The following is a 27,662-nucleotide window of genomic DNA, read 5'->3' as shown; positions in this document are numbered from 1 at the left end:
AGTATCGAAAAGTATCAAAATACATATTGGTACCGGTACCAAAATATTGTTTTTGAGTAGAGATGTCCAATAATATTGGGCTGCCGATATTATCGGCCGATAAATGCTTTAAAATGTAATATCGCAAATGATCCGTATCGGTTTCAAAAAGTAAAATGTATGACTTTTTAAAAACGGACGTAGGGAGAAGTACAGAGCGCCAATAAACCTTAAAGGCACTACCTTTGCGTGCCGGCCCAGTCACATAACATCTACGGCTTTTCACACACAAGTGAATGCAAGGCATACTTGGTCAACAGCCATACAGGTCACTTTGAGGATGGCCGTATAAACAACTTTAACACTGTTACAAATATGCGCCACACTGTGAACCCACACCAAACAAGAATGACAAACGCATTTCGGGAGAACATCCGCACCGTAACACAACATAAACACAACAGAACAAATACCCAGAACCCCTTGCAGCACTAACTCTTTCGGGACGCTACAATATACACCCCCCGCTACCCCCAACCCCGCCCACCTCAACCTCCTCATGTTCTCTCCGGGAGAGCATATCCCAAATTCCAAGCTGCTGTTTTGAGGCATGTTAAAAAAAATAATGTAATTTGTGACTTCAATAATAAATATGGCAGTGCCATGTTGGCAATTTTTTCCATAACTTGAGTTGATTTATTTTGGAAAACCTTGTTTAACGCATGTAGCGGGGCAGCACAACAAAATTAGGCATAATAATGTGTTAATTTCACGACTGTATATATCGGTATCGGTTGATATCGGAATCGGTAATTAAGAGTTGGACAACATCGGAATATCGGATATCGGCAAAAAAGCCATTATCGGACATCTCTAGTAAAGGCAAAGCTCTCGATTTATACATCGATTTACATGAATATTCTCACCTCTGGTCAGCATCAAGAGCCTGGAAACAAGCGGCCCGACATTAGTTTTTTGAGTAGATTAACATCAAGAGGAGCCTGTTGAGGTCCTTCTGAACGCCTTCCCTCGTAGAAATGAATAAAATGTAAGGAATTTATTTTGATCAGTCTCTCATATAACCAATGGTTAAGTTAGTATATACATTTCGAGGATAAACTTTGTCACACAAGCAAAATGGCCAACAATCAAATCGATTCAGTGACTTGTTTTATCGACCCAACAAGTTAAAACAGGGATCTCAAACTGGTTTTCATTGAGGGCCACATTGCAGTTATGGCTGCCATCAGAGGGCCGCTTGTAACAGCGATTAATGTATGAATTTGCCTCTGGATTTCATTTTTAATTATATAGTTTTAAGTAGACTGTCGATTTTACAGTAAAAACTTTACATTTACAAAATGTTACTGTAAAATATAGTGTTTTTAAAAAATTTTTACAACATTTTACGGTAAATGGAAAAACAGTACGACCGTTTTTTTTCGGGGGATTTTACGGAAAAAGCTGGCATCTTAGTTGCCAGAATTTTTGTGTTAATATTACATTGGTTTTTACAACATTATATTGTTAATGGAAAAAACAGTATAAGTTTTTTTTTTTATTATGGCAGCTTAGCTAACAGTTTTTCCACCGTAAAAAAAACAAATGTACCGTCTTTCCATTTAGAGTAATACACCGTTAACAACAATCAAAAACTGTCTGCTTAGTCAAGAGAATTTTAACACAAAAAAAAACAGTAGTAGTTTTTTTCAATTTACAGTTTTATAGACTTAGACTTAGACAAACTTTATTGAGACACAAGGGAAGTTGTTCCACACAGTAGCTCCATTACAAAGGATGGAAAGGGTCAGGATGGAAATGATAATGCAGGTATTAACCCTTGTGTAATGTTCATATTGTTGTTACTCAGCCAGCGTTTGTGGGTCTGATGGACCCGTTGCATTTTGTGGCTTTTAATGCCTCACAATCAAACACTTTTATGTTAAAATACTGAACATACCTTATCCCAATAAACATCTGTTCAGTATTTTAACATAAAATATTGTTGTTACTCAACCAGCGTTTGTGGATCTGATGGACCCGTTGCATTTGTGGGTCTAATGGACCCGTTGCATTTTGTGGCTTTTAATGCCTCACAATCAAACACTTTTATGTTAAAATACTGAACATATGTTTACCTTATCCCAATAAACATCTGTTCAGTATTTTAACATAAAAGTGTTTGATTGTGAGGCATTAAAAGCCACTAAATGCAACGGGTCCATCAGACCCACAAACGCTGGCCGAGTAACAACAATATGAACGTTGCACGGAAAATTTCTCTGCCAGTTTCTGCATCCCACAGGGATTCTTCTTTTGTGTTTCTGCACCTGCGGTTCCCACACAAGGTTGCAACATTGTCAACACTGTCTGCTCTCACTTTCTCGCACATTTCACCCTCTGATGTTCTGTGTACCTACACTCTGTCCTCCTCCTGTCTAGGCCTGATGTGTGTGTGTGTGTGTGTGTGTGTGTGTGTGTGTGTGTGTGTGTGTGTGTGTGTGTGTGGTACACAATACATCAATTTCCACACTTCTATTAGCCCCGGGAGGAAGGGAAACGAAACAGAGGGAGGCCAAGGCTACGGTACAAGGACACCGTTAAACGGAATTTGAGGGAACTGAAGATCGACACTGCAACCTGGCAGCTGAAGGCAAAAGACCGGGCTGAGTGGAGGACTATGATCCGACCGAAATGAAACAGTCATTGTCGCGCCCGACAGACTGCTATGGATGAAATTAGCCCCGGGTCCAGTGGACCCGGACATCTTATATGTAATAGAAATTATTATATAATATAATATTAATAATAATAATATTAATATTAAAAATATTAAAATTCTGATATATGTTCTCCACAGAAAATGAGCCAAAGTCAGTGAGTCTTAGTTTGAAAAATTAATTAATTGTATCATTTTTCTTTTAATAAAAAATGAAAACGGGTCCCACAGACCCAAACACCACACAAGGGCTGAGTAGACTAAAAATGTACCATAGTAGCAATATAAAATATAACATATATGTAATATTTACATATTAAATAAACAGTATATAATATATACTGATCCATCCATCTCCTTCCGCTTATCTGAGGTCGGGTCGCGGGGGCAGCAGCCTAAGCAGGGAAGCCCAGACTTCCCTCTCCCCAGCCACTTCGTCCAGCTCTTCCTGTGGGACCCCGAGGCGTTCCCAGGCCAGCCGGGAGACATACCGGTAGTCTTCCCAACGTGTCCTGGGTCTTCCCCGCGGCCTCCTACCGGTCGGACGTGCCCTAAACACCTCCCTCAGGAGGCGTTTGGGTGGCATCCTGACCATATGCCCGAACCACTATATATATATAATATATATATACTGATATATTATGTTATTATATTATATTATATTTTATATAATATATACAATATGTAACAAATCCCAATTACCATGTACAATATTACAGTACATATAACAGCTGCAGCAAAAACAAATAAAAAATAAAATAAAAAAATATATAAAAATAAAAAATATGCTGTAAAGAACGTAAAATGTATTGTCATTTTTATTAATTTGATGGGTAGTTTGCTGTAAAGTATTTTTATTTAGACAAAAACATGTTTGGAAAGTATGATAATATACTGTAATATTTGTTGCAATAATGGATACTATTAAAGTTTAAAAGGTATGCAATTTCAAGTGGTACATACATTTTTTCTGTGAAAATGAAAAAAATCTAATACATTTAGTGAGAACATTTTAAGTACTTTATTGACACATATCATTTCCGGGTGTTTGCGGGCCAGATCTGGCCCCCGGGCTTTGAGTTTGACACCTGTGCGTTCAGCCAACTATTTCAGATGACAAAATGAAATTGACCACACATGCATGTTTTTATCGTTCATAAACCATATGAGACGTGTCAGAAAAGTTCCACGACTGTTGATATTGACGTCATTCTTGGATGTGATTGGCATCGATAGTAGGGATTACTTGGACAGGCGACACAAAGAGTAAACAGACTACCACATGTGGGAAGCTATTACCAATCAGTCCTGCCTTCAGACGTTACACAACATTACAGAGACGTGGCAGGAAAGACTTGGATGTTGGTTCACAACACACTTATTAACTGTAGTCAAAGTGAGCAGAACAGATGGTTGTCGGACTTGAATGATGTTTACCTGAACCTTGGCTTCTGGCAGTGGTTAAGTGCAGGTCTTAACCATATACAGTATGGCACAATACTTATGGCACAGTCTCCGTGTGACTCTGAGAGATTTACCCTTACTCTGCCATGTGTTTGTCCATATTTCAGTAATCACTCTATCCTTAGCAAATATTATAGTTATCGTGGGTGAATTGTGTAAACGCACTACACCGGTAGTTTTTAGCGCTTCCATAGCGAGATATAAGTTAGAACTTTACGATACTTTATATTAGAAATGGCAACAGCAGAGGGTGAATGCCCCATGACAAGAAGATAGTGAAAAAGAAGAAGCTTATCGACTACGGTATCAGCACGGACTACAGTGGCGGACGTGCGCACATTTTCAGGACTTATGCAGATCTCAAATACACATCAGCAGTTGGTTTTGCATAATATGGTGAAACAAAATGCCAGATAATGTGTGCTAATGTGTGCCTTTTAGCAGTCCTTATACACACACCATAGTAATACTTGTATCTCTGACTACGGTAGCCGTAATGGGCCGACAATCCATCAAGCGGTGCGGCTTCAAAGTCATACTAAAACATTTTAACAGATTTTTGAGTGCCGTGTGTAATGTTCTTTATTTTCAATGGAACATTTGAAGTTTTGGTGTTTTTTACTGGCGTCATATTGCAGTCTACACGTATCTCTTACGTGTGACTGCCATCTACTGGTGACTTATCATTTCACCATGTACTAAATAAAATAGCTTCGAGGTCGGTAGGCACAACCAAAAATGATTCCGTACATTAGGCGCACCGGGTTATAAGGCGCACTGTCGAGTTTTGAGAAAATGAAAGGATTTTAAGTGCGCCTTATAGTCCGGAAAATACGGTAATCTTTGCCTTGAAGTTAAATGTTCCAGTCTGGTCTTTTGTTGTGTCCTACAAAGTGTTTAGCAGGGATGTGACGGAATCAAAATGGCCCGGTACGATATTATCACGGTATGAAGGCCACGGTACGATATTATGGTGATATTTAAAAAAAAAAGACATGGTATAAATGTTATAGTTTGTAAAATTAAATAGCAGGAATGTTTAGGATAAACACACTTACTGTAATTAAACACAAACAAAATGCTTAAATGTTCTAATCATATTTATTAGATAAACATATATTTTAAGTGCAAAGAAAAATGCGGAAACATTCACTGTTTCAAGAAAATATTACAAAAGAACTTACTTGAGTCATATTGCAGTCTACACATATCTCTAATGTGTGACTGCCATTATATTGCAGTCTACACATATCTGCCATCTACTGGTCACACTTATCACTACACCATGCACCAAATAAAATAGCTTCGAGGTTGGTAAGCACAACCAGAATTATTCCGTACATTAGGCGCACCGGGTTATAAGGCGCACTGTCGAGTTTTGAGAAAATTTAAGGATTTTACGTGCGCCTTATAGTCCGAAAAATACGGATTACTCAAATAGAAATAGAAAAAAGAAAACATGCCTTCCCTGTCAAATGGTTGAGCCAGTGCCGAGTCTGCAATAGGATGTGACATTAAGTGCAACAAAAGGTATCAAAATATGGTACCGTTTGATATTACGTGAATCGGTACGACAAAATTCTATCCATACCTATAAAACTAGAGATGTCCGATAATATCGGATATTATCGGCCGATAAATGCGTTAAAATGTAATATCGGAAATTATTATTAATTTTTTTATTATCGGTATCTTTTTTTCTTTTTTTTTTTTTTATTAAATCAACATAAAAAACACAAGATACACTTACAATTAGTGCACCAACCCAAAAAACCTTCCTCCCCCTTTTACACTCATTCACACTCATTCGCACAAAAGGGTTGTTTCTTTCTGTTATTAATATTCTGGTTCCTACATTATATATCAATATATATCAATACAGTCTGCAAGGGATACAGTCCGTAAGCACACATGATTGTGCGTGCTGCTGCTCCACTAATAGTACTAACTTTTAACAGTTAATTTTACTCATTTTCATTCATTACTAGTTTCTATGTAACGGTTTTTATATTGTTTTACTTTGTTTTTTATTCAAGAAAATGTTTTTAATTTATTTATCTTATTTTATTTTATTCATTTTTTTTTAAAAGTACCTTATCTTCACCAGACCTGGTTGTCCAAATTAGGCATAATGTGTTAATTCCACGACTGTATATATCGGTTGATATCGGTATCGGTTGATATCGGTATCTGTAGTTAAAGATTTGGACCATATCGGAATATCGGATATGGGCAAAAAGCCATTATCGGATATCCCTATATAAAACTACTGAATTCAGTGCTGACCCCTACTCTTTTCTAACAGAGCTGCTGCTGTGATTTATTTGTATGGCTATACTGTACTACCTTTAAAGCGTTACCACATCATTTCATAGTCATTTCATGTTCCATAAAGACATGCACCGAAGGAAAGGCTGATTGGCAACACTAAAATGTGCCTGAGTGTGTGAATGTGAGTGTGTCTATCTGTGTTAATGGCGACTTGCAACTTGTCCAGGGTGTACCCCCACCCTTCCCCTACAATGACAATAAAGTTTTTGTACAAACCCCAAAACCAGTGAAGTTGGCTCGTTGTGTAAATCGTAAATAAAAACAGAATACAATTATTTGCGAATCCTTTTCAACCTATATTCAATTGAATAGACTGCAAAGACAAGATACTTAACGTTCGAACTGGAAAATGTTATTTATTTTTGGCAAAAATTAGCTCATTTGGAATTTGATGCCTGCATCATGTTTCAAAAAAGCTGGCGCAAGTGGCAAAAAAGACTGAGAAAGTTGAGGAATGCCCATCAAACACTTATTTGGAACATCCCACAGGTGAACAAGCTAATTGGGAACAGGTGGGTGCCATGATTTAGTATAAAAGTAGATTCCATGAAATGCTCAGTCATTCACAAACAAGGATGGGGTGAGGGTCACCACTTTGTGAACAAATGCGTGAGCAAATTGTCCAACAGTTTAAGAACAACATTTCTCAACGAAACACTGCAAGGAATTTCTGGATTTCACCATCTACGGTCCGTAATATCATCAAAAGGTTCAGAGAATCTGGAGAAATCACCGTACGTAAGCGGCAAGGCTGAAAAAACAACATTGAATGCCCGTGACCTTCGATCCCACAGGCGGTACTGCATCAAAAAGCGACATCAGTGTGTAAAGGATATCACCACATGGGCTCAGGAACACTTCAGAAAACTACTGGCAGTAACTACAGTTCGTCGCTACAGCTGTAACTGCAAGTTAAAACTCTGCTATGCAAAAGTGAAAGTCATTTATCAACAACACCCACAAACGCTTCGCTGGGCCCGAGCTCATCTAAGATGGACTGATGCAAAGTGCAAAAGTGTTCTGACGAGTCCACATTTCAAATTGTTTTTGGAAACTGTGGACCAAAAACGAAAAGAATCATCCGGACTGTTATAGGCGCTAAGTTCAAAAGCCGGCATCGGTGATGGTATGGTGGTGTATTAGTGCCCAAGGCATGGGCAACTTACACATCTGTGAAGGCAACAATAATGCTGAAAGGTACATACAGGTTTTGCCATCCAAGCAACGTCTTTTTCATGGACGCCCCTGCTTATTTCAGCAAGACAATGCCAAGCCACATGTTACATCAGCGTGGCTTCATAGTAAAAGAGTGCGGGTACTAGACTGGCCTGCCTGTAGTCCTATGAAGCCTAAAATACCACAACGGAGACCCCGGACTGTACTTAAGCTGTACATCAAGCAAGAATGGGAAAGAATTCCACCTGAAAAGCTTCAAAAATTGGTCTTCTCAGTTCCCAAATGTTTACTGAGTGTTGTTAAAAGGAAAGGCCATGTAACACAGTGGTAAAAATGCCCCTGTGCCAACATTATTGCAATGTGTTGCTACCATTAAATTCCAAGTTAATGATTATTTGCAAAAAAAAATAAAGTTTATTAGTTCGAACATTAAATATCTTGTCTTTGCAGTCTATTCAATTGAATATAAATTAAAAAGGATTTGCAAATCATTGTATTCTGTTTTTATTTACGATTTACACAATGTGCCAACTTGCAAAAGGGTTTCACTGTACTGAGTTCCATCCTCACTGTCAATTCTTCTCTTTAGGCACCCTGTCGTGCTGAGCTACAGAGAGCACTGGACAGATTGGCATCGAATTCCCGCACACATGATGATCTCTTTACCATTCCCATTCCCAACTGTGACAAGAATGGAGATTTCCATGCTAAGCAGGTATGTGACTTTATGCACGCATTCCTCTCTTATTAATCTAAGACCAAAAAATGCTGATGTTTGTACTTGAAATCAGTCCTTTCAAACAACATCCGAGGCCTCTGAACCCAAATACAAAACATGCCTGCAGCAGATTAAATTTTAGAGCCTTATGAATGCAAGATCAACACAAATGCGTCCAAGTAGACACTCCTTTGAGCTCACTAAGCCCTTGTTTTTTGTTTTTTTAAGGTCAAACGAAAAATTATTCACTTTCAGAAATAGAGTTGCACGATGCATAAAAATGCAGGCGGCTCGGCGGCATTTCAACGATGGATGCAATTAGCTTTTGGATCTTGTTTCTTTTATTTTGTCATTCCACATTCCCAAGATTCGGCAACTATGCAGATAAGCAACACGGGACAGAGTAAAAGGAGAGATAAGATTGCATGCAATCAAAGCCCGGGTGATAAAAGCAGAGCTCAACAAAAGGCACGAGTCCTGGAGAGACTGATTTATTGTGCAACTTGATTCAAGTATCGCTGTCTGCAGAAATTCTGAGAAATCTGTTGACTCTGAGAAACTATTGGGAAGTAAAGCTCGGGTCACCAGGGACAACTTAGATCATTTTATGGAAGAGTTGCGGAGTTGTTAACTGGCCTTTAAGGCTCTGTAAAAGTGCACCGCTAAAGAAACACAAATGACGCTTGTGTTGTGGGAAGCTCAGACAGAACATGTAGGGGTTTGAACAAAACACTTTATACATTGATCTATAAATTCTAATAAATAAACTCTGCAGCTAATAAACTGTGTAGCCCATTCAACTGAATATGTCCTTGATGTTATAAACTTACTTTTCTTAAAAGACCTACAACATTGGCGTTGTTAGGCCTATTTTAGGGGGGCTCAAGCCCCCCTAAAATATTCTTAAGCCCCCCTAAATAATTTGGTGTTATTTATATATATATATATATATATATATATATATACCGTATATATATATATATATATATATACATTTTTATTTATTTTTTTACAAATACATGCCGACATATTCATTATAAAGTGGCCCGAATATGAGTTTAAATTGACAATCATATAAACTGTCATTATTCACTCAGTTTCCCCTCACTTCATAGCGTAAATCACCAAAAATGATTCCCGGGCGCGGCACCGCTGCTGCCCACTGCTCCCCTCACCTCCCAGGGGGTGAACAAGGGGATGGGTCAAATGCAGAGGACACATTTCACCACACTTAGTGTGTGTGTGTGTGTGTGTGTGTGTGTGGCAATCATTGGTACTTTAAGGTAGAGAGCCCCTTTAGTGTGTCGGTATCCAATCCATTCCACTTGTTCATATAGAAAATGCCCACATCACTCAAAATCCAGTCCGCATTTTCTCTGCGACCTTGCCTGCGGTCCTTGGACTTGTTCATACAGAAAATGCCCACATCACTCTTGTGGAATCTATATAAAGTAATATACATTAGTCTAATGTTAAAATAATGAAAAAAACATCATTAAATATATTTGTTTTATTGTATTGTTACATTAATAGCTGTTGTATTATTATAGGATGGCTTGTTAAACATTTCATAGGATATTCAGAGGGAGGAAAAACCAAGACATTTAATATAGAATGTAAAATGAACAAATACATAAAAAGAAAAAGAAAAAAAATGGTTAAAAGCCATCGTCCCGGGGAGCATTTCATTTCGTCCCGTGCATTTTTTAAATAATAATAATAACAATGAATAATTTTTAAGTCTTTGTTAGCCGTTTGTGAAGTTTTGTGCTCGTGTGCTACGTTCGCTCTCCTAGGGGCTAAGCCCCCCCTGTCCTTAAAAGCTAGTGACGCCCCTGACCTACAATAATGTTTTTCAACTCTTACTCTGATAATACACTTATTAAGCTATTTAAATGTGTACTGGACCATCTCAGTCAACTTTAGTTTTTGACAAGGTTCCTAAGACAAAAATGACTAATTTGAGTAACAGTAACGCTTACCCATATCTGAGTTACTGTGTAGAAATGTGGGGAAATAATTACAAAAGTACACTTCATTCACTAACGGTGTTACAAAAAAGATCAGTTAGAATAATACGTAATGTTGGATATAGAGAACATACAAATCCTTTATTTATTGAATCAAAGTTACTGAAATTCCACGACATAGTGAATTTGCAAACAGCTAAAATTATACACAAAGCACACTATAACCTGCTACCCAAGAATATACAACAATTCTTCTCAAAAAAAGAGGAGAAATATAATCTTAGAGAAAAATATATATATAATATACTTAAAAGCCTACTGAAACCCACTACTACCGACCACGCAGTCTGATAGATTATATATCAATGATGAAATCTTAACATTGCAACACATGCCAATACGGCCGGGTTAGCTTACTAAAGTGCAAATTTAAATTTCGCGTGAAACATCCTGCTGAAAACGTCTCGGTATGATGACGTCTGCGCGTGACGTCATGGATTGTAGAGGACACTTTGGGACACCATGGTGGCCATCTATTAAGTTATCTGTTTTCATCGCAAAATTCCACAGTATTCTGGACATCTGTGTTGGTGAATCTTTTGCAATTTGTTCAATGAACAATGGAGACAGCAAAGAAGAAAGCTGTATGTGGGAAGCGGTGTATTGCGGGCGGCTGCAGCAACACAAACACAGCCGATGTTTCATTGTTTACATTCCCGAAAGATGACAGTCAAGCTTTACTATTGGACTGTGGAGAACTGGGACAACAGAGACTCTTACCAGGAGGACTTTGAGTTGGATGCGCAGATGCGGTACTGTGAGTACGCATGCAGCTGCGGCTTCCAAACATTTGATCGCTTGCCCGTACGTGTGTGCCGCTATGTGCATGTCACGTACGTAACTTTGGGGACTTTGGGGAAATATATGTGCTGTATGAACTTTGGGGATGTGAACGGTACTTTGGGATGTGGGATTGAGTGTGTTGTGCAGGTGTTTGAGTTGTATTGGCGGGTTATATGGACGGGAGGGGGGAGGTGTTTGTTATGCGGGATTAATTTGTGGCATATTAAATATAAGCCTGGTTGTGTTGTGGCTAATAGAGTATATATATGTCTTGTGTTTATTTACTGTTTTAGTCATTCCCAGCTGAATATCAGGTCCCACCTGCCTCTCACAGCATCTTCCCTATCTGAATCGCTCCCACTGCCCTCTAGTCCTTCACTCTCACTTTCCTCATCCACAAATCTTTCATCTTCGCTCAAATTAATGGGGAAATCGTCGCTTTCTCGGTCCGAATCGCTCTCGCTGCTGGTGGCCATGATTGTAAACAATGTGCAGATGTGAGGAGCTCCACAACTTGTGACGTCACGCGCATATCGTCTGCTACTTCCGGTACAGGCAAGGCTTTTTTATCAGCGACCAAAAGTTGCGAACTTTATCGTCGATGTTCTCTACTAAATCCTTTCAGCAAAAATATGGCAATATCGCGAAATGATCAAGTATGACACATACAATGGACCTGCTATCCCCTTTTAAATCAGAAAATCGCATTTCAGTAGGCCTTTAAGACCTTCAGTATATCAGTATGTGGAATTAAATTATGGAATGGATTAAGCAAAGCAATCAAACAATGTACTAATATGATCCACTTCAAGAAACGCTTCAAACTTAAAGTGTTTACAAAGTACAAAGAAGAAGAACCATGATAAACATTCTGAATGTATTTCATCCATCCATTCTTTCATTCTCAAAATAATCTTGCTTATCTCATCATATGAAATATAACTTACTTCACCAATTATTATTTATTTTTATTGTGATTACTTATGGAGTATATTGTGAATAAATTGAGAACAGGAAGTGAATACAAGTTTTAGCAACTGTTATGTAAAAGAAAAGGGGTAGGATTAAATAAGCTCTGCTTCTTCCTGCTCCTTTTCGAACATGTTGAAAAGAGAAACTGGAAATTGTGATGTATCATGTTGTATGCTTGCATGTTGGAAATAAACTCAAACTCAACTCAATAAAAGAGGCCCTCGGACTTGATTAATTGGTTTGCATAGACGTCTGGCGACATAGATGATTTGTTGACGTAGACGTGTTGTCGACGTAGAAATGACCCCTTTGGCTCTCAAATGTGTATGTTGACAAACGCGGTCGACCAAGATTGTCGACTTGCGTGGACAGTTTTTTAGTGGTGATCTTTAACTAATCAATCAAAGTTTAGAATCAGAATCAGAATCAGAAATACTTTATTAATCCCCGAGGGGAAATTAACATTTTCAGCACAATCCCATTCAAGATCAGACAAACATTACAGGGAGACAGAACAGGATCGCTGACGGGTCTGCCAACTTCCGGCGCCCCTTACAAAAAAGCTGAGATACAGGTAAACAATGGAAAAGGGGGCTTGAGAAAAAAAAAGAGGGGGTCCAGACTGAGGCCAAGGGAAAAAACAACTCATAGCCATAGCACACATCCCTCTTACACACATGTAAGAGCATCAAACAGCAAAGAACACAAAGGACATTAAAGACATTAAAAGAGCAGAGCTGATGCAACCAGCCACTTCTACATACAGCATGAATAAAAAGTAAAAGAAACGTACACTGTGGTGGCCTCTGCGGTGTTCCACGCCATCGTCTGCTGGGGTGGAGGGCACATGGCCAGAGACAGGAGCAGACCCAACAAAGCAACCAAGAGAGCCGACTCCACTCTCGGCCGCCCACTAACTCGGCCAGTGTCCAGTCCGCATGGATGAACGAGGATGCGTCTAAGGCAGGGGTCGGCAACCTGCGACTCCGGGGCCGCATGCGGCTCTTTGATCACTCTGATGCGACTCAGCTGCATACTTGCCGACCCCCCCAATTTTTCCGGGAGGTTTCCGGATTTTAGTGCCTCTCCCGGAAATCTCCCGGGGCAAACATTCTCCGATTTTCACCCGGACAACAATATTGAGGGTGTGCCGTGATGGCACTGTCTTTAACGTCCTCTACAACATGTCGTCGCGTCCGCTTTTACACCATGCAATCTGCGTGCCGGCCCGATCACATGTAGTAAGCGGCCTCTGCTTAGACACATAAGTGACTGCAAGGCATACTTGGTCAACAGCCATACAGGTTACACTGGGGGTTGTGATATAGACAACTTTAACACTCTTACTAATATGTGCCACACTGTAAACCCACACCAAACAAGAATGACAAACACATTTCGGGAGAACATCCGCACTGTAACACAACAGAACAAATACCCAGAATCCCATGCATCCCTAACTCTTTCGGGCTACATTATACACCCCCGCTACCACCAAACCCCGCCCCCTCCAACCCCGCCCACCTCAACCGACGCACAGAGGGTGGATGAGGGGGGGGGGGGGGTTGGTGGTAGCAGGAGTATATAATGTAGCCCGAAAGAGTTAGGGATGCATGGGATTCTGGGTATTTGTTCTGTTGTGTTTATGTTGTGTTACGGTGCGGATGTTCTCCCGAAATGTGTTTGTCATTCTTGTTTGGTGTGGGTTCACAGTGTGGCGCATATTAGTAAGAGTGTTAAAGTTGTTTAAACGGGCACCCTCAGTGTGACCTGTATGGCTATTGAACAAGTATGCCTTGCAGTCACTTATGTGTGTCTGCAGAAGCCGCATATAACATGTGACTGGGCTGGCAAGCTGTTTGTACAGGTTGTAGAGGGCGCTAAAGGCAGTGCCATCATAGCACGCCCTTATTATTGTTGTTTGGGTGAAAATCAGCAGACATTCGAGAGAATAGTTGCTCTGAAATTCGGGAGTTTCCCGGAAAAATTGGGAGGGTTGGCAAGTGTGATGCTGTCAAGCGGCATTCATATAAAACTCGCGGGCTGCACTAACATTAAATGTTCATATTAAAGTGCGGGCCGCGTGTCTGAGACCCTTGGTTTATACATAGCACAAAGCAAAAAACAACAACTTTGTATGCAGTGTTATTTCATTTTAAATTTCAAAAGAGTTTTGTGGCTCCCATTGTTTTCTTGAATTTGTGAAACGGGTCAAAATGGCTCTTTGAGTGGTAAAGGTTGCCGACCCCTGGTCTAAGGAGACTGAGGTGTCCGATACCTGCTCATTCAGCCAAGACACTGTGAAGCTTGTCCGTCCCGGCGCTCAGTGCTCTAGCTCCGCAGCCCTGTTTCTTCATCCGCATCTCCTCTAGTCTCTCCAAACGGACTCTGGTGTGGCAGAGACCAAGCAGCTGGTCTCCATGGCCAAAAGGCTCCCGGGAGGCAGAACCAAAAGTCCACAAAAAAGAACCGCAGAAGTCACGAAGGAGCCACCCCTTATCACACACCTTGTTACTTATATAGCGCTAAATCCCAATGGGATACAATGAGAAACCTCGGAGGGGACCGCAGATGTTGGGACCGCAGATGTGGGGACCCCCCCCCTGGGCGACCGGTGCAATGGAAGTCGAGTGGATCTAGTTAATAGTGTGAGAGTCCAGTCCATAGTGTGTCCAGCAGGGGATCATCTTGAGTGGAGACAAGTCGGCAACGCAGAGACGTCCCCAACTGGTGCAGTGAAGTGAAGTGAATTATATTTATATAGCGCTTTTCTCTAGTGACTCAAAGCGCTTTACATAGTGAAACCCAATATCTAAGTTACATTTAAACCAGTGTGGGTGGCACTGGGAGCAGGTGGGTAAAGTGTCTTACCCAAGGACACAACGGCAGTGACTAGGATAGCGGAAGCGGGGATCGAACCTGCAACCCTCAAGTTGCTGGCACGGCCACTCTACCAACCGAGCTATACCGTCCCAATGCACAGATGAGTGGTCCAACCCTGGGTCCTGGCTTTGAACAGCTAGCGCTACATCTCTGGTGACCTTATAACCTCTCCACAAAGGAGAGGGGTGCATAGCAGAAAAGAGACGGCAGATCAACTGGTCTAAAAGGGGGGTCTATTTAAAGGCTAGCGTAAACAAATGAGTTTTAAGATGGGACTTGAATGATAAAATGATTTAAAGGCCTACCGAAATGCGATTTTCTTATTTAAACTGGGATAGCAGGTCCAGTCTATGTGTCATACTTGATCATTTCGTGATATTGCCATATTTTTGCTGAAAGGATTTAGTAGAGAACATCGACGATAAAGTTCACAACTTTTGGTCGCTGATAAAAAAGCCTTGCCTGTACCGGAAGTAGCAGACGATATGCGCGTGACGTCAAAGGTTGTGGAGCTCCTCACATCTGCACATTGTTTACAATCATGGCCACCAGCAGCGAGAGCGATTCAGACCGAGAAAGCCACGATTTCCCCATTAATTTGAGCGACGATGAAAGATTTGTGGATGAGGAAAGTGAGAGTGAAAGACTAGAGGGCAGTGGGAGCGATTCAGATAGGGAAGATGCTGTGAGAGGCGGGTGGGACCTGATATTCAGCTGGGAATGACTAAAACAGTAAATAAACACAAGACATATATATACTCTGTTAGCCACAACACAACCAGGCTTATATTTGATATATGCCACAAATTAATCCCGCATAACAAACACCTCCCCCCTCCCGTCCATATAACCCGCCAATACAATTCAAACACCTGCACAACACACTCAATCCCGCAGCCCAAAGTACCGTTCACCTCCCCAAAGTTCATACAGCACATATATTTCCCTAAAGTCCCCAAAGTTACGTACGTGACATGCACATAGCGGCACGCACGTACGGGCAAGCGATCAAATGTTTGGAAGCCGCAGCTGCATGCGTACTCACGGTACCGCATCTGCGCATCCAACTCAAAGTCCTCCTGATAAGAGTCTCTGTTGTCCCAGTTCTCCACAGGCCAATGGTAAAGTTTGACTGTCATCTTCCGGGAATGTAAACAATGAAACACCGGCTGTGTTATCCGGCACAACAGTCAAAGGGTGCATTCTACGGCGGGGGTGCGTTATCCGGCACAACACCTGCCGCAATACACCGCTTCCCACCTACAGCTTTCTTCTTTGCTGTCTCCATTGTTCATTGAACAAATTGCAAAAGATTCACCAACACAGATGTCCAGAATACTGTGGAATTTTGCGATGAAAACAGACGACTTAATAGCTGGCCACCATGCTGTCCCAAAATGTCCTCTACAATCCGTGACGTCACGCGCAGGCGTCATCATACCGAGACGTTTTCAGCAGGATATTTTGCGCGAAATTTAAAATTGCACTTTAGTAAGCTAACCCGGCCGTATTGGCATGTGTTGCAATGTTAAGATTTCATCATTGATATATAAACTATCAGACTGCGTGGTCGGTAGTAGTGGGTTTCAGTAGGCCTTTAATGATAAAAACACGGTGGATCATGAAATAAACGTGTTGGCGACATGGATTTTTTGTAGACATTGATGTGTTGGCAACATACTGCAAATGTGTTGTCGACGTAGACGTGTTGACAACACACTGTAGACGTGCTGTTGACGTAGAAATGACCCCTTTGCCTCTGAAAGTAGAAAGGAAAAACAAGTTGACTTTATATGCCTAATTGTGTTTAATTGCATACATTAAACCGCACCCAACTGTATTCACAATCCGCAAAGTATGGGAGAATACTGTCTAAACATCCCAAAATGCCACAAACTCAGTCAGCCATTTTGAATACGGAATACCTTCGACTATTTCCGTTGATTGACGGCACTGGAGGAACGCTTCTGCAGTCAGTCATAATGGAAATACGCAAAAATTAAAAGTCGAAAGATAAGTCCTGTCTGTCATTCATATGTAAGAAATGTCTCTTTTTTATGCATTCTAAGTTATAAATAAATAATTAAATAAAAGGCCCGCCAACAACCATGGAGTCAATGGGGGCTCTCTATTTTGCCAACAAAACTATCTAAACAACCATCCAAAACCCGCAAACAATACTCTATTTACATCTTGTGACCTGAATATTAACCAAATATTAGTAATGTTGTTATTATAAGCGCTAAGACAGACAAAGTATTTTTAGCATTGATAACCCGAGAGCTGACAATAGCATATCCTGCACTGGACTCAAGGAGAGACTTTAATGTAATTTTACAATTAAACTGACGATGGTTGTAATGCAACATGTATGGATGCAAATTGCCGTACAATTGTAAAGAAGGAGAAAAAGCTTATGCAGCACTGCAGCATAAGTTTTGTTTGCTGCAGTTATTCTAGATTATAAATTAGACCTCTCATCTGGATAATAGGAGGATTTAGCCATGAATCTAGAAGTTGTTCATCTGTGACATTTAATTTACACCCGGGGATGGAGACAAACAAACTACAACAAGACAGTGTCAGCAGCAGCTTTTTTTTTTACCCTTCGTAAGGATTATAATTGATTCTTCATCTAAACGGGATGATATCTACATCCTATCAGTCGTCATCCCAGTGAGAGCAGACATAGTACAGTAAGTGATCACTTTATTATGATTCTAGTTTGTATTTCTTGTTTAGCACTTAGCAAAATTGCTACATGATGCTCAGTGTTTCACTAAAGCTGGATCTGTTTGGCAGAGCTTCTAAAACTTGTAGCTCACCCTCATTATACTCAGGATCAAAAATTAAGGTTCTGGACCATCATTTGTCCGAAAGTAATTGGCTCCCGCTAAGTCTGCATGATTTGCATTGTTGTTGGTGGGGAAGAGATCTGTGGTTCCTACCTCTACGTCACGCAATCACGTGACTGGCTCGCTCATTATCTCTCAAAATGGCTCGGTAATCTCTGTGAGATTGATCCTATTTTGATCATATCTATTTACTCGCAAACTTTGTAAGTCTTTCGCTGTCATCCATCAGATTTATATGACAATAGCCTCAATATAGAGGCAACTTTATTTAAAGTTTTTATGTCAACAAAAGTGATAGCCAATGTATGTCGATTTGAAGTTGAGCAGACACTTTCTTAATAATAAGAATGATACAGTGGACCAGGACTACATTTAATTGGTTGACATAGACATGTTGACTTAGATGTTTGGTAGACGTAGATGTGTTGTTGACTAGGGATGTAAATCTCTTTGTGATGGATGATTCGATTCGCATCTGGATGCCTGGGTTATGATGCGATTAAAAAACGATGTATTCATGAAACAGAACAATTCAATTTAGTGTTTACGATTCGATTTAGTGTATGAACGATTCACTATGATTCAATTTAGTGTATGAATGATTCAATATTAGGGATGTCCGATAATGGCTTTTTGCCGATATCCGATATTCCGATATTGTCCAACTCTTTAATTACCGATACCGATATCAACCGATACCGATCAATACAGTCGTGGAATTAACACATTATTATGCCTAATTTGGACAACCAGGTATGGTGAAGATAAGGTCCTTTTTTTTTAAAAATAACAAAATAAAATAAGATAAATAAATTAAAAACATTTTCTTGAATAAAAAAGAAAGTAAAACTATATAAAAACAGTTACATAGAAACTAGTAATTAATGAAAATGAGTAAAATTAACTGTTAAAGGTTAGTACTATTAGTGGACCAGCAGCACGCACAATCATGTGTGCTTACGGACTGTATCCCTTGCAGACTGTATTGATATATATTGATATATAATGTAGGAACCAGAATATTAATTGTCAAGACTGGGTCCGGGGTGTTTGCTTTTCCGGGATGCAACGGAAAGTTGGCACGGGCGAGACGGGAATGAAGGTACATGATTTATTTAAAGACTATAAATACAAAAAAAGGATCAAACAAAAGGTGCGCACAGTGGCGGAGAATAAACTATAAAACCAAAAGACTATAGCAAAAAATACAAATGAAAAGCACGCACAGTGGCGGAGAACAAACTATGAAAAACAAAAAGACTATAAACATGGAACCAAAACTTACTTTGACAAGGGACATGAAGCAGGATCTTAGAGGAATGGACAGAGCATAAATGTGGTGTGAGGTCGTCAGGCCGAACAACAGAAAATGAATGAACTTAAATACTATGGACATGATTAGTGAAAGCAGGTGCGTGACTCAAAACGTGAAACAGGTGCGTGACGTGACAGGTGAAAACTAATGGTTGCTATGGTGACCAGACAAGGGAGTGAAAAGACAGAAACTAAATAAAACATGACTTAAAACAAAACATGATAATACAGACATGACAGAGCCCCTCCCTTAAGGACAGATACCAGATGTCCAAGAAAAAAAACTTAACAAAAGTCATGGGAGGGCGGGAGGGGGACATGGCGGTGGGTCGCCAGACCACGTGTCCCCGTATCCACCGGGGCAGAGTTAGGTGGCGGCGGCGAGTGGAACGCCGCTGCAGCAGGCGAGGCGGGCGCCCAGGGAATGGCCACATTCGTGGCCGACTGGGAGGTGGGCGCACTTGGCGTGGCGGGCGACCAGGTAGCGGCCATATCCGTGGCCGACGAGGAGGCAGGCGCGTCGTCATCGTGGCAGGCGTGGCTTGGCGTGGTGAGTCAGGCGGCGAAGCTCGGCGTGGCGCGTCAGGCGGCGAAGCTCGGCGTGGGTCTTGGTATAGGTCTTGGTCTTGGCGTGGGTCTTGGTCTTGGCATGGCGGGTCTTGGTCTTGGCATGGCGGGTCTTGGTCTTGGCATGGCGGGTCTTGGTCTTGGTCTTGGCATGGCGGGTCTTGGTCTTGGTCTTGGCATGGCGGGTCTTGGTCTAGGTCTAGGCATGGCGGGTCTTGGTCTTGGTCTTGGCATGGCGGGTCTTGGTCTTGGTCTTGGCATGGCGGGTCTTGGTCTTGGCATGGCGGGTCTTGGTCTTGGTCTTGGCATGGCGGGTCTTGGTCTTGGTCTTGGCATGGCGGGTCTTGGTCTTGGCATGGCGGGTCTTGGTCTTGGACTTGGCGTGGAGGGTCTTGGACTTGGCGTGGAGGGTCTTGGACTTGGCGTGGAGGGTCTTGGACTTGGCGTGGAGGGTCTTGGACTTGGCGTGGAGGGTCTTGGTCTTGGCGTGGAGGGTCTTGGTCTTGGACTTGGCGTGGAGGGTCTTGGCGTGGAGGGTCTTGGTCTTGGACTTGGTGTGGAGGGTCTTGGTCTTGGACTTGGCGTGGAGGGTCTTGGTCTTGGACTTGGCGTGGAGGGTCTTGGTCTTGGACTTGGCGTGGAGGGTCTTGGTCTTGGCTTGGCAGTGCTTGGCGGCGTGGAGCTGGTACCGGAGCTTGGCATGATGCGGCTAGGCGTGGTGCGGGTACTGGAGTCTGCCGTGGAACTTGGCGTGGTGGAGCTGGTGCTAGCCTTGGTGCGGCAACAGGTGCAGCGACAGGTGCAGCGACAGGTGCTAGCCGAGGTGCTGCGGCAGGTGCTAGCCGTGGAGCAGCTACTGGTGCTAGCCGTGGAGCAACGACAGGTGCTAGCCGTGGCTCTGGTGCTAGCCTTGGCGCTAGCCGTGGTGCAGCTACTGGTGCTAGCCTTGGTGCAGGTGGAGGTGGTCTAGCTGGGGGTTGCGGCTTGGCATGGTAAAAGATTGGTGAGGGCGGTCGTGCTGGAGGCTGTGGCTTGACGGGTCGGAAGACTGGTGGTGGCGGCCGTGAGGGAGGCTGTGGCTTGACATGGTGATGCTGAGCCACCCCACCTGAACAATTCCCAGCCCTAGCCCCCCCCTCAAGGGGCGGATACCAGACGCGCTCCCTGCGGTCTGGAACTCTCTGTAGGGGTGGGCGGAGGAGGGCAGAAACTTCCCCATTAAATTGTCCAAAGTGTCTTTTTTGTACCTGGGATTGAGTGGGTGAAAAAAAATTGTTTTGTGTCTTGGGTGTGGCTTGAGTCCTGGGGAGCGGGGAATCAAAAGAAAAAGAATTCAGAAAAAAAAAATCATGGTTTTTGACGTCATCCGGGCGAAGCCGGGCTGGCTGCTGCTTGCTTCCGCCCGGAGGGGGAGGGGCTTGTGGGAGCGGCGTGTCCTGCTGGCTCGCGGAAGTTCTACCTGACGTCCTTCGTCTGGAGCGGCGCTTCCGCGGCTGAGGTGACGCTGTGTCGTCCTGGGACCAAATGAAGTCTCTGTACTCCACGGAGGAGTAGCGCAGAGTTTCCTCCTCCATCGCGCACAGGACCGCCCAAGAAGCCTCGTCCAAAATGTCCAACTCGGCCAACTTAGGTGCGGAAAAGCGGGTCTGCTGACGACCTACTGTCAAGACTGGGTCCGGGGTGTTTGCTTTTCCGGGATGCAACGGAAAGTTGGCACGGGAGAGACGGGAATGAAGGTACATGATTTATTTAAAGACTATAAATACAAAAAAAGGATCAAACAAAAGGTGCGCACAGTGGCGGAGAATAAACTATAAAACCAAAAGACTATAGCAAAAAATACAAATGAAAAGCACGCACAGTGGCGGAGAACAAACTATGAAAAACAAAAAGACTATAAACATGGAACCAAAACTTACTTTGACAAGGGACATGAAGCAGGATCTTAGAGGAATGGACAGAGCATAAATGTGGTGTGAGGTCGTCAGGCCGAACAACAGAAAATGAATGAACTTAAATACTATGGACATGATTAGTGAAAGCAGGTGCGTGACTCAAAACGTGAAACAGGTGCGTGACGTGACAGGTGAAAACTAATGGTTGCTATGGTGACCAGACAAGGGAGTGAAAAGACAGAAACTAAACAAAACATGACTTAAAACAAAACATGATAATACACACATGACAATTAATAACAGAAAGAAACAGCCCTTTTGTGTGAATGAGTGTGAATGAGTGTAAATGGGGAGGGAGTTTTTTTGGGTTGTTGCACTAATTGTAAGTGTATCTTGTGTTTTTTATGTTGATTTAATAAAAAAAAAAAAAAAAAATATTAAAAAAACGATACAGATAATAAAAAAACCGATACCGATAATTTCAGATATTACATTTTAAAGCATTTATCGGCCAGCTCTATTCAATATTATTTGACACGGTGTACAAACGATTCAATTCTATGGGTAATATTTGTTTATGGACACATTCTTTTTAGACCACAAAAGAACAAATATATACGCTCCTCCTCATGTCAGAGGATAAATAGTTAAGACCTTGGTACCAACCACTCAGACTAAATATGTCCAAGCTAAGTATTTGAGAATGAACTGATGAAAATGATCAGTTGAATGCCATGAGAATATCAATAACCTGATCATTGAGAACACCCATAGGCATATTTATCTTCAAATATATATATATATAAAAAAACATTCTATAAACGTGACATGCTTCCAGTATCTTCTCATTTTTAAAATCACAACATATAACCCCAAAGATATTAAATAAAGTAAAAAGGTGTCACAACGGGGTTTTCGCAGCTTACTGCGGGGGTTCGTTCTCCCGGGATGCAGACGGACTACTCCGGACAAAGCGTGCAGGTAGGAACATGGTTTATTCCTCAAAATATTAAAGTAGTACAAAAAACTGAAAACGAGCCGACAGAACAACGTGCCTGATCGCACTCGACGCTAAAGCTACACTTAGCATGGACGATGGACGAAGAAATAAACACGTAACTTTGGTATGAAACAAACAACTTACGTAGCAGGTTGCATGAAGCAAATAATGACGCCAGGCCGACTGACCGGCAAAGGCAAGCTTAAAGGGGAACATTATCACAATTTCAGAAGGGTTAAAACCATTAAAAATCAGTTCCCAGTGGCTTATTTTATTTTTCGAAGTTTTTTTCAGAATTTTACCCATCACGCAATATCCCTAAAAAAAGCTTCAAAGTGCCTGATTTTAACCATCGTTATATACACCCGTCCATTTTTCTGTGACGTCACATAGTGATGCCAATACAAACAAACATGGCGGATAGAACAGTAAGGTATAGCGACATTAGCTTGGATTCAGACTCGGATTTCAGCGGCTTAAGCGATTCAACAGATTACGCATGTATTGAAACGGATGGTTGTAGTGTGGAGGCAAGTAGCGAAAACGAAATTGAAGAAGAAACTGAAGCTATTGAGCCATATCGGTTTGAACCGTATGCAAGCGAAACTGACGAAAACGACACGACAGCCAGCGACACGGGAGAAAGCGAGGACGAATTCGGCGATCGCCTTCTAACCAACGATTGGTATGTGTTTGTTTGGCATTAAAGGAAACTAACAACTAACAACCTGTAACAGCTGTAACAAAATAATGGGGGGACTTCACTCAGGTTAACTATACCTAAATAGACACAAAATACTGCATTACACAAGACTACCCGAATGTACTCGAATGATTGAAAAAAATAAATGTTTTTAAGCTAAATTATTGGTAAACACAGTTTATGTATAATAATTTACGTAAAACAGCGAGTAATGAATAAAGTTTTCATCAATTAATATATTCTGTAGACATACCCTCATCCGCTCTCTTTTCCTGAAAGCTGATCTGTCCAGTTTTGGAGTTGATGTCAGCAGGCCAGGGAAGCTAGGGTCGATATTCTTCTCTTGATCATCTTCGGTGGCATAAGGGACGGTAGAAGCGGTGTGAGCCAAGACATCCAGGGGGTTTAGCACGCTCGTCTGCGGGAACAAACTGCCGCCATTGCTTGCCGTGCTACCGAGGTCCTTTGTCCCTGAATAGCTCACACACTCCGGCAGATTCAATGGGGGTCTGGCGGAAGATTTCTTTGACTTTATCGTTGGAAATGCATCTGCTTTGAGTGTCGCAGGATATCCACACATTCTTGCCATCTCTGTCGTAGCATAGCTGTCGTCGGTAAAGTGTGCGGAACAAACGACTGACCATTTCGTCGGCTTTCCCCACACCCTCGTATTTTGAACAAATTTCGTCCAATTTCTTGCCACTTTCGCATCTTTGGGACACTGGTGCAACTTGAATCCGTCCCTGTTCGTGTTGTTACACCCTCCGACAACACACCGACGATGATGTGTTTGAGAAAATGGCGGATTGCTTCCCGATGTGACGTCACGTTGTGACGTCATCGCTCCGAGAGCGAATAATAGAAAGGTGTTTAATTCGCCAAAATTCACCAATTTAGAGTTTGGAAATTGGTTAAAAAAATATATGGTCTTTTTTCTGCAACATCAAGGTATATATTGACGCTTACATAGGTCTAGTGATAATGTTCCCCTTTAAATAATGCCTCTGATTAGTGCTCGGGAAGCAGGTGAGCGGGCGAACACTAATCAGAGACAGGTGGAAATAATAAGTAACCATGGTAACTAAAACAAACAAGGGTGCACAAAAACAGGAACTATGGAGTCCAAAACTAACAGAACATAACAAAACATGATCCGCACCACGGGTCATGACAAAAGGCAAATATATTTATTTTCCACGAGTCAAGTCAGTGTCGTCACAGACGCCTACGGGTTCTAGCCAACGGCTTGACTAGGGGGTGGTTGTGGGACTTCCGGGACAAGGGTGAGAAGTGACAAGTTTTGTGGAGTTAAAAGATAAAAGGAAAGTTGCTGGAAAAGAGAGCAAGACACAGAGATTGAGCCCTTTGTACAAAAACGTTGCATTTTGTGAAATAAAGAAAGACAAACTGGGAATATGTCTGAGCCTCCATTCATTGGGATGTTACAATATTGATATACGTCAACACCGCAGACGGTCCGCGGTGTTGACGTTACGTATCTTGTGGGGAATTATTTGGTGGGCAACCTTAAAGATAAACCGTCTACTGATGGCTGGTCTTGCGTGACGCCCGGAACATGTATCTACGTCTACTCTCTTCTCCAGTTACGTAAGTAACGTAACAAGCGCTTTTCACAGACAATCCTGGCTCTTGTGTCGTTTTAAAGACAAAAACAGTCAACCGATTTCTAGTTTGGCGCTTTAACCGGTTTGTGTGTTTACACTGGATTAACTTAAAGATTCAAAGCTGAATTTTATCGATTGAGGGGGCTGTAACCGGCGTAGCTTCTCGAGCCGGATATCCGGTCGCATTGGTTTATTGTTAACAACCCTATTGTCAACATACTGTAGATGTGTTGTCGGTATCGACACCTGTTACACAGCAGTATCATTTTGCATTACAGTTAATCACGTCACCCATTGCTAATCAGCATTAAGAGTCAGAATCAGACTCGGCTTTATTGGTCAAGTACGCAACACACAGGGAATTTGACTTGGTACTAGGGTTGTACGGTATACTGGTATTAGTATAGTACCGCGATACTAATGAATCGTATTCGGTACTATACCGCCTCTAAAAAGTACTGGTCCGGAATAGGTCAACATGCTTCACTACACACCGTAGCTCACTGGCATCACAATGTAAACAAATGCCATGGGTGGATCTACACTTAACATCCACTGTAATGATACCAAGTAGAGGAGCGTATCTAGTCGATGCTACTATGATTGCATCGATATTTTTTAGCATCGCAAAATCTTCTTTCGTTTTTTTTTTTATTTATATGTTGTTTATAAACTCAGGAAATATGTCCCCGGACACATGAGAACTTAAATTATGACCATTGTGTGATCCTGTAACTACTTGGTATCGGATTGATACCCAAATTTGTGGTATCCTACAGAACTAATGTAAAGCATCCAAACAACAGAAGAATAAGTGATTATTACATTTTAACAGAAGTGTAGACAGAACATGTTAACAGAGAAAGTAACCAGATATTAACAATAAATGAACAAATAGATTAATAATACATTTTCTACCACTTGTCCTTAATAATTTTGACAAAATAATAGAATGTAAAATGACAATATGTTACTGCATATGTCAGCAGCTAAATTAAGAGCCTTTGTTTGCTTACTTACAAGACAAGTTGTCTTATATGTTCAATATTTTATTTAAAGTTAAAGTTAAAGTTAAAGTCCCAATGATTGTCACACACACACTAGGTGTGGCGAAATTATTCTCTGCATTTAACCCATCACCCTTGATCACCCCCTGGGAGGTGAGGGGAGCAGTGGGCAGCAGCGGTGGCCGCGCCCGGGAATCATTTTTGGTGATTTAACCCCCAATTCCAACCCTTGATACTGAGTGCCAAGCAGGGAGGTAATGGGTCCCATTTTTATAGTCTTTGGTATGACTCGGCCGGGGTTTGAACCCACAACCTACCGATCTCATTTAAGGACAAACTTGCAATAAGAAACATATCATTTTGTTCAAATAAAGCCAATAATGCCATTTTTCTGGTCCCCTTTATTTAGAAAAGTACCGAAAAGTATCGAAATACATTTCGGTACCGGTACCAAAATATTGGTTTCGGTACAACACTACTTGGTACCAGGGGCGTCACTAGCTTTTAAGGACACGGGGGGCTTAGCCCCCAGGAGATGCACAGGACGCAAGCGAACGTAGTGCACGAGCACAAAACCTCACAAACGGCTAACAAAGACTTGGAAATGATTCATTGTTATTATTTAAAAAATGCACGGGACGAAATGAAATGCTCCCCGGGACGATGGCTTTTAACCATTTTTTTTCTTTTAATGTATTTATTAATTTGATATTTTATACTAAATGTCTTGGTTTTTCCTCCCTCTGAAAATCCTTTGAAATGTTTACCAAGCCATTCTATAACAATACAACAGCTATTCATGTAACAATACAATAAAACAAATATATTTAATGTTTTTTTCATTGTTTTAACATTAGACTAATGTATATTACTTTATATAGATTCTACAAGAGTGATGTGGGCATTTTCTGTATGAACAAGTCCAAGGACCGCAGGCAAGGTCGCAGAGAAAATGCGGACTGGATTTTGAGTGATGTGGGCATTTTCTATATGAACAAGTGGAATGGATTGGATACCGCCACACTAAAGGGGCTCTCTCCCTTAAAGTACCAATGATTGTCATACACACACACTAGGTGTGGTGAAATGTGTCCTCTGCATTTGACCCATCCCCTTGTTCACCCCCTGGGAGGTGAGAGGAGCAGTGGGCAGCAGCGGTGCCGCGCCCGGGAATAATTTTTGGTGATTTACGATATGAAGTGAGGGAAAACTGAGTGAATAATGACAGGTTGTATGATTAATTTATTTAAACTCATATTCGGGCCACTTTATAATGAATATGTCGGCATGTATTTGTAAAAAAATAAAATAAAAAAAAATAAAAATAAAATATATATATATATATATATATATATATATATATATATATATATATATATAACACCAAATTATTTAGGGGGGCTTAAGAATATTTTAGAGGGGCTTGAGCCCCCCTAAAATAGGCCTAACAACGCCAATGCTTGGTACTGAGTTATCTTTGTTCAATGCAAGAAACAAGGAAAAACACAACGATGAGAGAGCACAGTACAGTACCATGGTGGTCATCCGCCGTGCCATCTTGGTGTGAAACAAGAGGGAGACATTAAAGAACACAAGGACATAAATGACCATAAAAGAGCACAGAGCTCATGCAACCAGCTG

The 27,662-nt window shown here is 41.5% G+C and overlaps 1 protein-coding gene across 1 annotated transcript in view; it reads left to right on the top strand.

Annotated features, from left to right (window-relative positions):
* LOC133617264 (insulin-like growth factor-binding protein 4) overlaps nt 1–27,662 on the top strand; it is a 141,076-nt gene that overhangs the window by 104,382 nt on the left and 9,032 nt on the right. The window contains exon 3 of the mRNA XM_061977150.2: nt 8,259–8,384. Within this exon, the coding sequence (XP_061833134.1) occupies nt 8,259–8,384 (126 nt within the window). The remainder of the gene's footprint in view (nt 1–8,258; nt 8,385–27,662) is intronic.

The sequence above is a fragment of the Nerophis lumbriciformis genome, linkage group LG16 (assembly GCF_033978685.3).
Source record: "Nerophis lumbriciformis linkage group LG16, RoL_Nlum_v2.1, whole genome shotgun sequence".
NCBI lineage: Eukaryota > Metazoa > Chordata > Actinopteri > Syngnathiformes > Syngnathidae > Nerophis > Nerophis lumbriciformis.
Note: the sequence above shows the minus strand (reverse complement) of the source record. Positions and strands in the feature narration are given on the sequence as shown.